We start from the raw sequence: 13,228 nt of genomic DNA, 5'->3' as shown, positions 1-13,228 counted from the left end.
CACACACACGTGTGTGTCTGCCTAAGCCCAATGGCTTGGCTATCTTGCTCTGATGTGAGATGCACGGCATATACCTAGAAATGTCTGGGAAGATCTAGAGCTTCATTCAGCTGCAAGCAGGAGGCTCAGATCACGGCCCCAATCCCCCAGGTAGACGCCCATGGAGAAGGACACACACACGGGAGACAGGCATGGACAGAGTCCTGGGATGGGAAATGAGTACCCTAGTCAGAGGGTGACCTCGGGCACTCTCCCCACGACTGCAAAATGAGGGGGTCAGACCTCATTCCCTCTTAGGAAGTCAGGCAGTCGGAGATTCCATGAGTCCAAGCCTCCATGCCCAGCAGAATTAGACTCTTAGACCTAATGGGACCTGCAGGCATGATGGGTGAGTTGCTTTTTTTTTTTTTTTTTTTACACACACACACTGTATTTTATTTTTACAAGAGATAAATAGACTGACACCAAGCATTGTACATGGATGACCACAACAAAAGCAACAATGATTGCAATTACCAAAGGGTGAGTTGCTTTGAGGGATGCCAGAGGGAGGAAGAGGAACCAAGAAATGGCAGGTGGCAAATGTCACCTGGATTTTCAAAGTGGTTGATTCTATCTAGGGAGCTTCATGTCAATTTCCAGGCAAGCCCTGTTGCAAATTAACAAACAAGTGTTTGGGGACCCTTAGAAAAGGAAGCAATGGGCCCCCAGAGCCCTGATAGGCTCACTCGGACATCTCTGGCCAACCCCACCTCATTGCTTGTTGGGTAGGGTCACTGGGCTGGGAGCCCAAGGTAGCGTCAAGGGCTTAGGGCATCTGGGGAGGAGGGGACACTGGCAGAAAGACAAACCAGGTTGGAACCCGCAGCTCTCATAGCGGCTCAAGGAGTGCAGGTTCACGAATGGGGCCACGATGCGGATGGGGCAGTGTGAAGCAAGGGAAAGAATGGGCCCGCGCTGGATGGTTTTAAAACACTTTTAAAACGGTGAAATCTTTTGCCCAGTGAAATTTTCCTTAGAAACCCAATTTGCAGAACAGGTGAAAGTGGACGGCTCTGACTGAAAAAGGTTGGGGGGCCCAGAGCCCCACTTCCTTACTCCCCCCAACCCTTGACCTAGGCAGCCACTGAGGGCTCCAGAGAACAATTAAAAAGCCACCAACTTTGTTCACCAGCCAGACTCCAGGCCACCCTCCTCCACGGTGCCCCAGCCCCTGGCTTTATGCAAAAACAGCAATCTAGGTGGAGGGGTGGGAGGATGGGTTGGAGGCCTGATATTGGAAGAAAGCACGCCAAAATGTTTATAAGTGGTTTTCTCTGGATGGTGGAACAATGGGTGATTTTTTTTAACTTTCTGCTTTTCTCTATTTTCCAATTTTTCTCTAGCAAACTCATATTTCTTTTAGTTTACAACTATTTATGAATACATCGATTGAATGCACTACAGGCTTGTGTCATGTTTACGATAAGAACATTTTCAACAAGCTACTACCCCTGACTCTGCGAAATGCAAACACCACAGACAAAACAAAGTGAAATGCCCTGCCCTCTGGGAGCTGACAGCAAATGAGGGAATGCAAAAGGAAATGACATGCTTATGGAAGGAAAGAACGAATGTGAAACACGAAGAGTGAATCACCATCCTGCATTTAGGTTAAAAATCCAACTTGACATGACTTGCCAATTCCTCCTCCATTGGTTATTGCCCAAACTTGTGTCGGGGCTGGAAGTACCAAGATGAATCAGATATATAGCAGGTGCCTTCAAGGATCTCTCAAGCCCCTAGGGTCACATGATCAAGGCCTATGTCATGTGACCCAGCCCAGTCACATGACCAAAGGCTGCAAACAGCCTGAGCCAGGGTAATGGGACCCGCAAAGGTAGTCAGCCTCTGAGGTGCACACACTAGAGACTATGGAATGAGGAGGGGACGTCCCCGTCCTGCTCCCTGCAGCTCAGGTCACTTTGAGGGCACATCTGGAGCCCAATAACTGGGCAGGAAAGCTGTGGAAGGGGGCCCAGCCTGGGGAAGAGCAGGCTCTATGGGACATTTGCTGCCTGCAAATCCCAGCCGAGCTGTGTTTGGGTCACAGGAGCAGAAGACAGAGTCGGGATGAATGGGGGCGCGGATAGTTTCTGAAGAGTTCTGAATTTCAGCACAGCTAAGGAAATGTTTACAGTAGTACAAGAGTGACCCGTGCTGGCCCAGCGGCAGGGCGTTCTCTCCCCTTTGGGAGATTGTACAAGCAAGGAGTGTAAGTGGTCATTTGGCAGGGTTGCTGGCAGGGGATGTTCATCCAGGGCTGGGGGATCTAGAGGCCGAGGTCCCTCCTATGACTCCTTAAGCCTTTCAGGGTCAGAAGCCAATCAAGTCAGCCTAGATTCATCTGGCTAATGAGGCCAAACCCCAGGGGCCAATTAGCCCCCCACAGAGTTGCTTGTCCCCACTAAGGCCTGTCCCTTGCTAGGGTCTGGGCCCCAGATCCTGCCTCTTGAAAACACACTTTTGGCCACCCCAAGGGAGCTTGGGGATAGCTCCAAGGAGCCACTCCCCTTGGGGGAACCCAGTGTCTCCATCTTGAATCAGGCCCAGGGAAGGTTTCAGATATACAACCATAAGAACCTCTCCTGCCACTACACAGTGATGCTAGAAGGGCTGGGCGTCCCCTATCTGGTGACTCTCTGTAATAAGTGCAGTCTTCCTCAGATGGGTCTTGAATTTCTAGTCCTCGCCCAGCGTCTCAGGCAAACTTCACATTCATCCTGCGAGGGCAGGGTGCTCTGCCCATTTTACAGATGAGAAAACTGAGGCTCAGAGAGGTTAAGTGAAGGGGTGGGGATTTGAACCCAGGTCACCCGGCAAGGGCTCTTTCATCCTCCTGAAGCATCACCCCACAAAGGTGGGGGTTAAGAAAGGGGTGTTCTTGTCAGTCTTTTAAATGCCTCCATACTGGCTCTGCCAGCAGAGCCATCCCTGGCAGGGAGGGAAAGGGGAAAAGAGGCAGTTATCAGGAGCAGAAGCCTGCCTGAACCTTTGGGTCCTACCCCCTAAGGAACCTCTGTCAAGCCTGCCCTGGCCCGGCTTGGAAGTCAGCACACAAAGGAACCCCAAAGCACACTCCCCGATGGTAATCCCCTCAAAACGAACATGGGCTCCAGAAAAGGAGTGGGGCAGGGCCCTTAAACATATGAAAAGGGGCTCAACCTTAGAACCCTAAACTGCAGGAACACTCATTGAAGTCACTCTAAAACGCCTTTTTTTTTTCACCTTAGCAGTTATTAACACCCAGCCGCCCAAGGTGTGGGAAAGCAGCCTCTCCTCATTCATTGTGGGTGAAAGCGAAAACCAGTACAGCCTCTATGGAGGGCAGTTTGGCAAGGTCATTCCACATACAGAATGCCCTTGACCCAGCAATTCCAAGTCCATGTGCAAAATGACATGGGTACAACACTAACCACTGCCACACTTTCTAAGATATAGACAAGAGACAGAAAGCAACCTATGTGCCCATAAATAGGGGCCTGGTTCAATAAACTAGGCCACCGTGAAATATGACACACCCGTTGCAAAGAATGATGCCCTTCTGAATGTATTAGATAGTAAAATACTCCGGATATATTATTATCTGAGAAAAGCAAGGTACAGAGTGGAAGGCACCGAAGGCTCCCATCTGCGTGGGGTAGATATAAAGTTATATATATATATGAATATTTAGGGAGATGCTCATATATGCAGAGAATATCTCTGGAATGTTCTAGAAGAACCTAGTCACAATCGTGGCTTCTGGGGAGAGGGAGGCACCCTCATCACCTTCGTTCCTTTAGAATTTTATACCATGTACATGTGCTACCTACTCAAGAGACAGATTAAAAATAAGAATTTTTTCAAAGGGCATGTAGCACGGTGATTAAAAGCCCTTTTGCCCCCAGGAGAAAGGGATTTGAGGAGACAGAGGTTCCCTGAGACTAAAAAGAGATCCCCACCCCCTGCCCCAGGCTGAGGGGAGGAGACAGAACTAGGTGCGGTGCCCTCACAACTTGAGGGACTCTCGCAAGTCCAGGAGGAGAGAGAATGATTTTCACGGTCTGGTCACCCTGTGCCCCAAGGAGCCTGGCCCCTCGGCAGACCAGGACGGAAGCGAGTACCAGGCTGGGGCCCGGAGCCCCGCAGCATCCATGAGTGTGGACGGAGAGCTTCCTGCACACATTCTCATGTGCACACACTGTTTCCCCACCAGGGTGGAGGGGAAGACCCCTGGGGGCTTTGGAACAAGGGCAGGAAAATGAGGAAAAGGGAAACCCCTGGAATCACAGAGGGGGCTCTGTCACCAGTCCCGCTGGATGGGTATGCAGAGTCGAAATTGCAAAGGGGCTCATAGAAAAATAAAGGAAAAGGTGGTTCGTTCATGTATAAGTCAGTGGACTGTGCAGTATGGTCTCCATTCGCCCCTCCAGATCCACCTCCACCATCCCCAATGAGGCTCCCTCCCTGCCCGCTCACCACAGGCTGTCCCTCTCCTGTCCCTCCCGAAGGTCAAGCTCCTGCGCAGGTGGGGCAGGGACAGAGGGGGAGGCTCTCCACGCAGTGACCTTCAGGGCTGGGAGTGGCCCAGGGCATCGTCCTGTGCCTGGCGGGTTTCCTTTACCTGAGATTGAAGAAACCCCTACTGGACTCTCCTCCAGTCATGCTGCTCGAGAGCCTTCCTTTTCCTGCTGGAACCCCCGACCGAATCATGACTAGATTCTAACTGCCCTACAAAAATCTTATCATGTCAGCCTACACTGTCCTTTCCTGCGTCTTCCCCATCCTGACCAAGGCCCGTGTGGTCTGCCCACAGGCCCGACTCTCCACTCACCTCTCCCACCACTTGCCCCACCCTCTCTGAGCTCAACCACGTCGGCCTTTTTGACAGTTGTCAAGGATCCCATGTCCCTCTCGCCACAGGGCCTTTGCACATCCTGTTCCCTATGCCTGGACTCTTCCTCTCACCCTCTGTGCCCAGACAGTCCCTGCAGAAACCTCAGGGTTCCTTACTCCTGGGGGCCTTCCCTTCTTACTCTCTTCCTCCCAAAAGCACCATGGCTTTCTGTATCCTAGGACTAATCCTTATACTTTTAGTTTTGTGGTTATTTCATTTGTCTTCCCCTCCACCAACCCCCAGATTGTAAGATCCTTAAAGGCTGGAACTGGATTTGTTTTTGTTCCATTTTATCCCCAGAGACTATTAAGGTGCTGGCATATGAAAGAGACTCATTAAATATTTTTCAAACAAGCGAATGAACTAATAATTTGTTCCTATTTTGTGCCCCTACACGTGTCAGAAGCTGCACACGTCCCTGGCAATGCAGACGCGGCACAGACTCACACAGATGCACACGGAGCCTTGTGTAGATGACTGCCTTGATGCTTGGACACACACGCTAACGCACACACACCAATGCACAGGCACACGTTTCCCTGTGCGCGCGCACACACACGAACGGACCGTGCCAAACATAGGCATACGCGCACGCACGCAAGAAAAGTGCTCCCAAGGCGGACGTCTGCCACCCTGAGCTCATTAAAGCCGCTAAATATAGCCCGTCTGCAGCTGTGCTCAGCAAGCTGCCCACACAGGCCAGGAAAAGACATCAGTTACCAGGCAGAGGAGTGGGGAGGCCAGCCGTGGGCAGGGGGCTTCACGCACCACGCCTGCGTGGGGCTGCTGGGGAGGCCATGGGGCTGAGGCTATGCAGGAGGGGTAGCCCCTCGGTGGCTGGCCCGGATATTCAGAGCTGCTCCTCTGGTCCCTAGTCCCAGACAGTGGGCCGTGAGGTCAAGCCACGCCCCCATGAGCATCCCCATCCTCCCCCTCTGCCTCTGTGGGACAACCACACAGGTTTTCCTCACAGTTATTGGGGTCAAGGAGCCAAGCTCAGTCCAGGACCAGGGACTGGAGCCAGCATACAGCCTGGGACAAATCGGGGCTCGGTCGGTGCCTAGGGTAGAGGCTCAGTCTGGGATGAAGATCAAGGGTCCTTCTGGGGCCAGGATTGGGACTCAGTCTGGACCACTGTCGAGGACGAGAGAAAGTTCAGAGACCCACTGTTCACGCCGCTCTAACAAACAGGCATGGCCACGGGCAGACCCTCCCCACACTGGGGGCACCACCTGCTGCCCCCACCCCTGCATCTGAAGCCGGGCACTGGCCCTGAGAAAGCCATCTGACGGCCACAAGTGTAAGTCACACGTGCAGGTCAAGTTGTACTCCACACAGACTGGGTCCGGCTCAGAGGGCGCAGTAGCAAGTCCTCCTGTCCTGGAATCTGCACCCTCCTCCCACCCCCGCGACCCACACAGGTGGACATGAGGCAGAGAAAGTCTCTCCAACTCGCACTTTACTGTGCACATCCTGGACCCCAAGTTTTTTGGGGGGTTTGTGGAGCTGGCTCTTGAAGGGGGTACCTGTGGGACACAGGGGACAATGGGGCACCTCCCCAGGTACCTGGGGTGACCAGAAAGGAGAAACTTCAGGAAAATGGGAGCTCAGACCAGACATGGGACTGAGCTCCGGAGATGGAGGAGCGTGGAGATCTGTGTTTGAGCACCTTCCTTGGAAGGTTATTTACCCCTAGTCTTTATCTTCTCAATGTGACACAGTTGTAATGATTGTGACCTTTCCCAGCATCTAGGTGGCCATGAAGATCAGTGTGCAGCGCCCTGCACACTGCAAAGCTGCTGGGAGGGGAAGGGAGGGGGGATGGAGAGAGTGAGGCAGCCACGGCTCTCCTGGGAGAGTCTGCTCCCCCTGGAGATGGACCCGGGGGACAGAGGAAGGAGAGTTACTACACCCACTGAGCCAACAGCTGTGCCCTCAGCCTCCTCTGTGATGACGCTAGGTCCTGGCAGGAAGGGGTGGACCCAGCTCCCTGATCCAGGAAGCGATGAATGGAGTAGAGGGCAGAGGCCAGCAGGGCTGGGTCCCAAGGCAATCGCTCTGGAGCCCCAAGTCCTTCCTACCATCTGCTGTGGAGGGGGCTGCTAGTGTCCCCTCCACGGGGCTGGATGCACTGCTCGAGTTTTCCAACTAGCTTAAGAGAAAACTGTGCTTGGAGTCTGCATGCTCCTTCTAGAAGTCAGTCTGGAAAGGAAGGGGAGGGCTGGTGGGGAAGGTGGGCAGGTAGGTCGGGCGGAGGCCGGTCTCATCCTTTATTGGAGAGGAATCACTAGAGGGCATCAGGAGGCCATGAGGACAAGTCTGCCTCCTGCGAAGGTTTCTCTCACACTCTGGAGGAAGAACCAAAGTGGGAGAGACCGGAGGCAGGGAGGCCAGCATGGGAGGACGGATCCATCCAGAAGAGAGAAGATGGTGGCCTCAGCTGGAGAAAGGATGGGGGATGGAGTGGGTGGAGGCATTGAGAGCTCTGCTGGGGGTAGAATGGATGCTCTCAGGGGTCTGATCTGACTCTGGAAGGTGGCAGAGAAGAGGAAGTTTAGACGGACGCCCAGGTGTCTGGCTTGAGTTTGCGGAAAATGGCGCCATTCACTTTGTACAGAAGAACAGGAGTGAGGTTCACTGAGCAGGTAATCAGCTCCTCGAGTCCTTACACCCAGCACCATGTCAGGTGCCAGAAGTGCTCTGTAAACGTCGGCTCTGCTGTGGAGTAGCGTGAACACGGAAGAACAGCTAGACGTGCGGGCAAAGGAAACCAGGAGACAGAGGCAGCGACGGAAAATCAGAGAGCGCTAGAATGTCAGAGCTAGAAGGGGCTCTACGTACAGACGGGCCAGGAGACCGGCCACAGGCAGGAGCTGAGGCTGCACAGCAAGTTAGCTGGAGGGGTGGGGGGCCCAGGTCTCCTGCACGCTGGTCCGAGCCCCTCTCCCCTCTGCCTCCACCCGGCCCCTCCGCACTGGTTCCCTAGGCTTCCTCAAGTCTGCTTCCAGACAGCAAGCACAACCCAGAGGCAGCAGGCTGCCAGCGCACCTGTGCAGCTGCAGGATGAAGGCTGGGCTGCCTGGCTGAGGAGGGAGGATTCCAGGACACGCCCGGAGGCCCCCACCCGTGGTCACTGCAGACGAGGCCTTGCAATCCCGTGCCTGCACATGAGCTGGGAGGCCCTTGAAGGCCCCTTTCCTGCACTCCCAACCCTTGTGGCCAGATCAGGAGGGCTCCCTGGGGACTCAGACTGTGACAGTGACAACAGAGGCAGCCACAGGACCAGCAGAGCATGGAAAAGACTGGGCTCCGTAAGACGCTGAGATTCACCCCCACGCCTCCACCAGGTGTTCCAGGGCTCATCCAAAAGCCAATAATAAGCGAGAACCATGCAATGCTTCCTATCTGTGAGGTGCAGACCTTGGCACCCATGTACATTACCTCTATGCCCTCAGCGACTGTCGAAGTAGACATTACGATCATCTTTCCCCAACTGAGTAAACCGAGGCCCAGAGATGTTAGGTAACTTGCCCAAAGAAGCACAGAGAGTAAATGGAGGAACTGGGCCTCAAGCCCAGGCCTGACACCTTGAAAGCTCAGATGCTATAGCACCAGTCCCAGGATTATCTGACTCCTGGTCCAGGGCAATTTTTACCACTTCCCACCTTGTTTTTAGTGAAGTTTTGAAAACCAAGTGGAAATATCAAATACGATAATACGCACAGAGGTGTAACATAAATGGTGGAGCACATCATAAATGTCAGGCATTGCCATTATTCTATTTTTATTCAGGGCCACAGACTTTTATTTTGCCAGTTTTGGATGACAAACACAAATCACCATCAACTACCACCATCATTTCATAAAAGAAAAAGTATTTGAATGCCATAATGTGTAGACAGGACCAAAGTGCGGAATAAAAAGCTGTTCTCTCAACCGAATGCATTCAATGTTATGGGAAAACACATTACAGGACTGTCGTTTGTCTCGTTGTCAAAAACGCTGGGTTTGTGCTTGGCAATCACTGACCTCAATGACCATTTCAGCTCTGAAATTCTTCCATGCATCTACTGTTATTCTTTACTAAACAAGAACATCCTTAAGGAGCAGAAGTGGATGACAGCTGCCGGCAGTCTCATTCTGACTAAAATCTATAACCATGGTGTAAAAAACAGAAAACAAACAAACAAAAAGGCTTTGTTTCTCCTTAAACACGCATTTTTCCCCAACCAGGTCCAGAAGACACCAAACGTCTGATCAATTCATTTGTGTCTGTGGAGAACAGAGCTGCGGTCTGGCGTTTCGGAGACAGCCCTGCGGCAGGTGGCCGTGTTTTTCACTTTGAGGCCGCTGTGGTTTCTTCTTCCTAGGGGCCCAGAAGGAGTGATCTGGGCTTGGTTCCTCTCTCACATTCCTGAGGAATGTGATCCTGTGTTCAGCGTGCTTTTATTTTATTATGTTTGACATCTCTGGGGGCAGCCTAGCTGGCCAGGGAGAGACTGACCCTCCCAGGCCATGCTAATTCCCAGAGATAATAAACAACTCACCCTAGAACGCACCTTTCACATGCAAACCAACCAATCCTGGGTCCTCAGCTCCAACCACCTCCTTTAACTAACTCCCACACGCCAGGCAAATATCCCCCCTGCCCTAAATCACCCTGGGGCCAGGTGCCCGAGAACTAGAGACCGCCCCTGTGGCCCGGAGCCTGCGACATTATTCAATCCAGCCAGGCCTCAGCTGTTTCCCCTGCCCTGACGTGCCTTTCCCACAGAAAACACAATCCAGGCTCTGGGCCAGGCTTTCCCCATGCCCCTTCTGCCTGCCCCACCCCCGACCAAACCTGGTGCTTCCCCCATGGCCCCTGCCCTGGGGAAGTGTAAATAACAAATTCTGCGGTCAATGGCTTTGATCTCTCCATGGCTTTGATCTCTCCCGGTCTTCACTCAGTCACCTCTATAAATTAAAATCCCGTGGGTACATTTTAACACCCAGCCCCCCTCCTGCTGAACTTGGTTCCTCACATCCTGTAAGGACACAGGAGAGGGAACTGCCCCCTTCTCTGCACTGCCCCTCCCCTTGCCCAGTGCACTTATGGCCTGAGTCTTGTGGGGGGCACGAACGCCCCTCTCAGAGACACTCATGGCTCCCAGCCCCTGAGGGGCTTCGTCTATGAACTGCCACCGGATGTGTGAAGCATAGAAATCTTCTCCAAGGCCTGTGCACCTACTCAGGCCGTGGGAAGCTGGCGCTACAGGTACCCCTCCTGTTAGCTAAGGGATGGAAGAGCTTGGAGAAAGAACTCAAGAAAGGCTTCAGCCTGGGGAGGGGGTGGGCAGAGTGGGCTGCAACCACAGACCAAAAGAGCAGGAGAGAGAAGGAAGGAAAGTTCTGAGCCCACCCTCCGCCAGATACACACATAGACCCCAGTCCCCAGCCCTGGCCTCATGTGAAACTCAATACTGCCAAGAGCAAAGACGTCCGGCTCAGACAGTGCCCATCAAGTGCACCCCAAACCTCCAGGGAAGATGCCCTGAGGTCACTGTGCCAGAAATTGACATCTTTACCAAGTCTCTCCTGGGCCTAATCCTGTGCTCGGCCTCTTGGGAAAACACAGGCAGAAGGAAATCTGAGACGCCTGTATCATACGAAGGACACAAGGACTTGGGAGGCCCCGCTCTGCAGACAAGGCCTCTGAGTGATGGGACAGAGGATCATGACCCCTGGCACAGCCTCGGTTACCATGTCACCAACTGTGGTTCCTGGAAGTTGTGTCACCCGAGAGAGATGGTCTCAACGGCTCAGGAGGGCTTGCTCCCCTTTCCGGTGCCCCCCCGCCCCCCTGCCCACAGGCAGACCACGCACGAGGCTTTCCGTGGTTCCACCTGCTCTGCTCAGCTCAGCCTCCTGGCCCCTCAGCCTCAGGCCCCTCTCTCTGGCCCTGACCCCCGAGCTGCCCAGCATGTAGGAAGTTGGGAACCCGTGGAGCTCAGCTCCTGGGGCAGAGAGTGGCCCCGGCCCTCCGATCCCGCACGGTAGTGAAGACCCTACCACCTGAGTGGATGAGGGGGCCCCCGGCCCAAGGAGCTTGGACCCATCCAAGGTGGAGAAAAGACCCTGGGGGCCAGGTTTAAACTCACGTTGCTCTCCTGGAGGATGCTGGATGTGCACGGCACGTTCCCGTCTCCTGCAGAAGAAGAGAAGAGAGGTGAGCGGACTCCGCATCGCTGTCGGCCAGACGCTGGGAGGCCACCGTGGCCCCATTGGCCCCTCCTGTCCAGCTGCCCCCGCCGGAGCCAAGAGCCGGAGGTGAGCACCGGGAACCCCCAGCCCCTCCTGCCTGCCCTGCCGCTGCCACACCCAGCTCTCCGCACACACGACAAAGCCCGAGCCCTGATGCACTGCCTGGGGAGGCGTGTCCTGGCCACCCTGCCACCTCCGCCCACCTGCATAAAGCAGCTGCTTGTCTGGGGTGGCCCTTTTCTACACTTACTCTCATCTCTGAGGGTCACCGCCGCCCTGCAGACAACTGGAAATCCCTGCCTCTAGGCCAGCCTCTAGTCTCCTAAGTCCTTGACCCACATCCCCCACCGCCTCCTGTACCTCAGCTCAGCAGCTAGCGCATGCGCACCACGACCACAGAGAGCGGCCTGGAACTGCCTGTTCCCAAGTCCCCACCTCAATAAAGGCACCACCTTCTCCCCAAGCCTGGGAATCACCCGTGACCCCTTTCCCTGCCTCGTCCCCACTTTCAGTCAGTCACAGAGTGCTGGGGCCGTCTGCCTCATTCTCTCCTCCTTACTCTCTCCTTCTCCACCGGATTTGGACTCCCCAGTGGAAGGGGTTTCTGTGCTGTTCACTGGTGTGTTTCCAGGCCTAAAACAGTGCGTCTCAGTCAATATCTGTTGAATGAATAAATGAAACACACGCACAAACACATACACACACACACAAATACATACACACAAACACACACAAACACACACACACACACACGCACACACACCACTCCCCAAATACAGAACTCCATCCCATCTCCCTGGACTATTGCAATAGCTCCTCCTTTTGATGAGAAGCTTTTTTCTATAATTATGAAAGTAACACAAGTTCCTTATGGAAAATTTGAAAAACACCAACCAGCAGAGAAAAGGGAAAAGATTCCTTATAATCCCACGACTGAGGGAAAACTACTGGTCCCCATTCCATGTCATTCCTTCCAGGCTTCTTTCCATAAACATTTTTTTGGGCCAATTGAGATCATATCATCTCTCTGTGGGCAGGGATTATGTCATTTATCTCTGTATCCCCAACAAATAGATCAATGGGTGGCTCGTGGAAGGTATCATAGATGATAAAGAAGCACAAAATACACTTTCTGTACTTCAAGTTGAAGCATGAATAAATAAATAAAGCTACGAAACCTCTGTAAACATCACTCCAACAGCTATAGAACATTCTATTGAGAGGATACATCATGGTTGACTTTTAAATTATCCTATTGGCAGAAAGTTTCAAAATTTCACCATTATAATTAGTGCTGCAAGGAACATCTTATGGCTGAAGCTCTTTCTGCCTGTTTTATGATTCCTTAAAATACAGCCACAGAAGGAAAATTCTGGGTCAAAGGGTAAGAACATTTTTAAGGCTCCGATTGTTTATTGCCTGATTGCTTTCCAGAGAGGCCTGATTATGTTCTGATTTACACACCCAGTCGCAGCAGAAGTCAGGGCTGCCCTTAACAGACACTCACCTCCCCAGCATTTACATTGGTCTGTCAAATTTCTCTGCCTCTAGTTTCACCAGATTAATCTTTCGAAAACTGGCCTGCCCAGGCCACTCTCTTGCTCCAAGCCCTCCAGTGACTCACCGTCATCAATTCTCAGCCTGGCAAGCAAGCCTCTCTGTAAAGTGGCCCCCTGCCCACGTCCCCAGCCTTTGCCCACCCCTTCCTGCCTCATCTCCACCAGCCAAAATGACCTGCTCTTCCATCTTTCTCTGTCGAACCCGCTATATCCTGCGGGCTGGGTGGAGAACCAACCCGAGGCCACCTCTTCCACGAAGACTTTGATCCTTCCTCAAAGGCCTCAATTCTCAGGACCTTTGTCCTCAAAGGTCAGCTCTGCGTCCCAAGGGACTCACAGGGTCAGGTTCAGCAAAGGCCAGTTCCCTTCCATTGCGAATGCTACCCTCGAGCCCACCCCACCTAACTGGAAGGCTCAGAAAGGGACCCTAAGCCAAACCCCAGGAGCTAGAAAATTTCTCTGTGGCCAGAGTAGGCTGGAATCTGAAAAGTGGACTCCCCGGCCCTCA

General features: G+C 53.2%; 1 protein-coding gene across 1 annotated transcript in view; it reads right to left on the bottom strand.

Moving 5' to 3' along the window:
- PITPNM3 (PITPNM family member 3) overlaps positions 1–13,228 on the bottom strand; it is an 89,370-nt gene that overhangs the window by 32,696 nt on the left and 43,446 nt on the right. The window contains exon 4 of the mRNA XM_036838148.1: positions 11,055–11,105. Within this exon, the coding sequence (XP_036694043.1) occupies positions 11,055–11,105 (51 nt within the window). The remainder of the gene's footprint in view (positions 1–11,054; positions 11,106–13,228) is intronic.

Source organism: Balaenoptera musculus, chromosome 20 (genome assembly GCF_009873245.2).
Source record: "Balaenoptera musculus isolate JJ_BM4_2016_0621 chromosome 20, mBalMus1.pri.v3, whole genome shotgun sequence".
In the NCBI taxonomy this organism is placed as follows: Eukaryota; Metazoa; Chordata; class Mammalia; order Artiodactyla; family Balaenopteridae; genus Balaenoptera; species Balaenoptera musculus.
The sequence above is the reverse complement of the archived record's forward strand: the minus strand, read 5'-3'. Positions and strand labels throughout refer to the sequence as shown.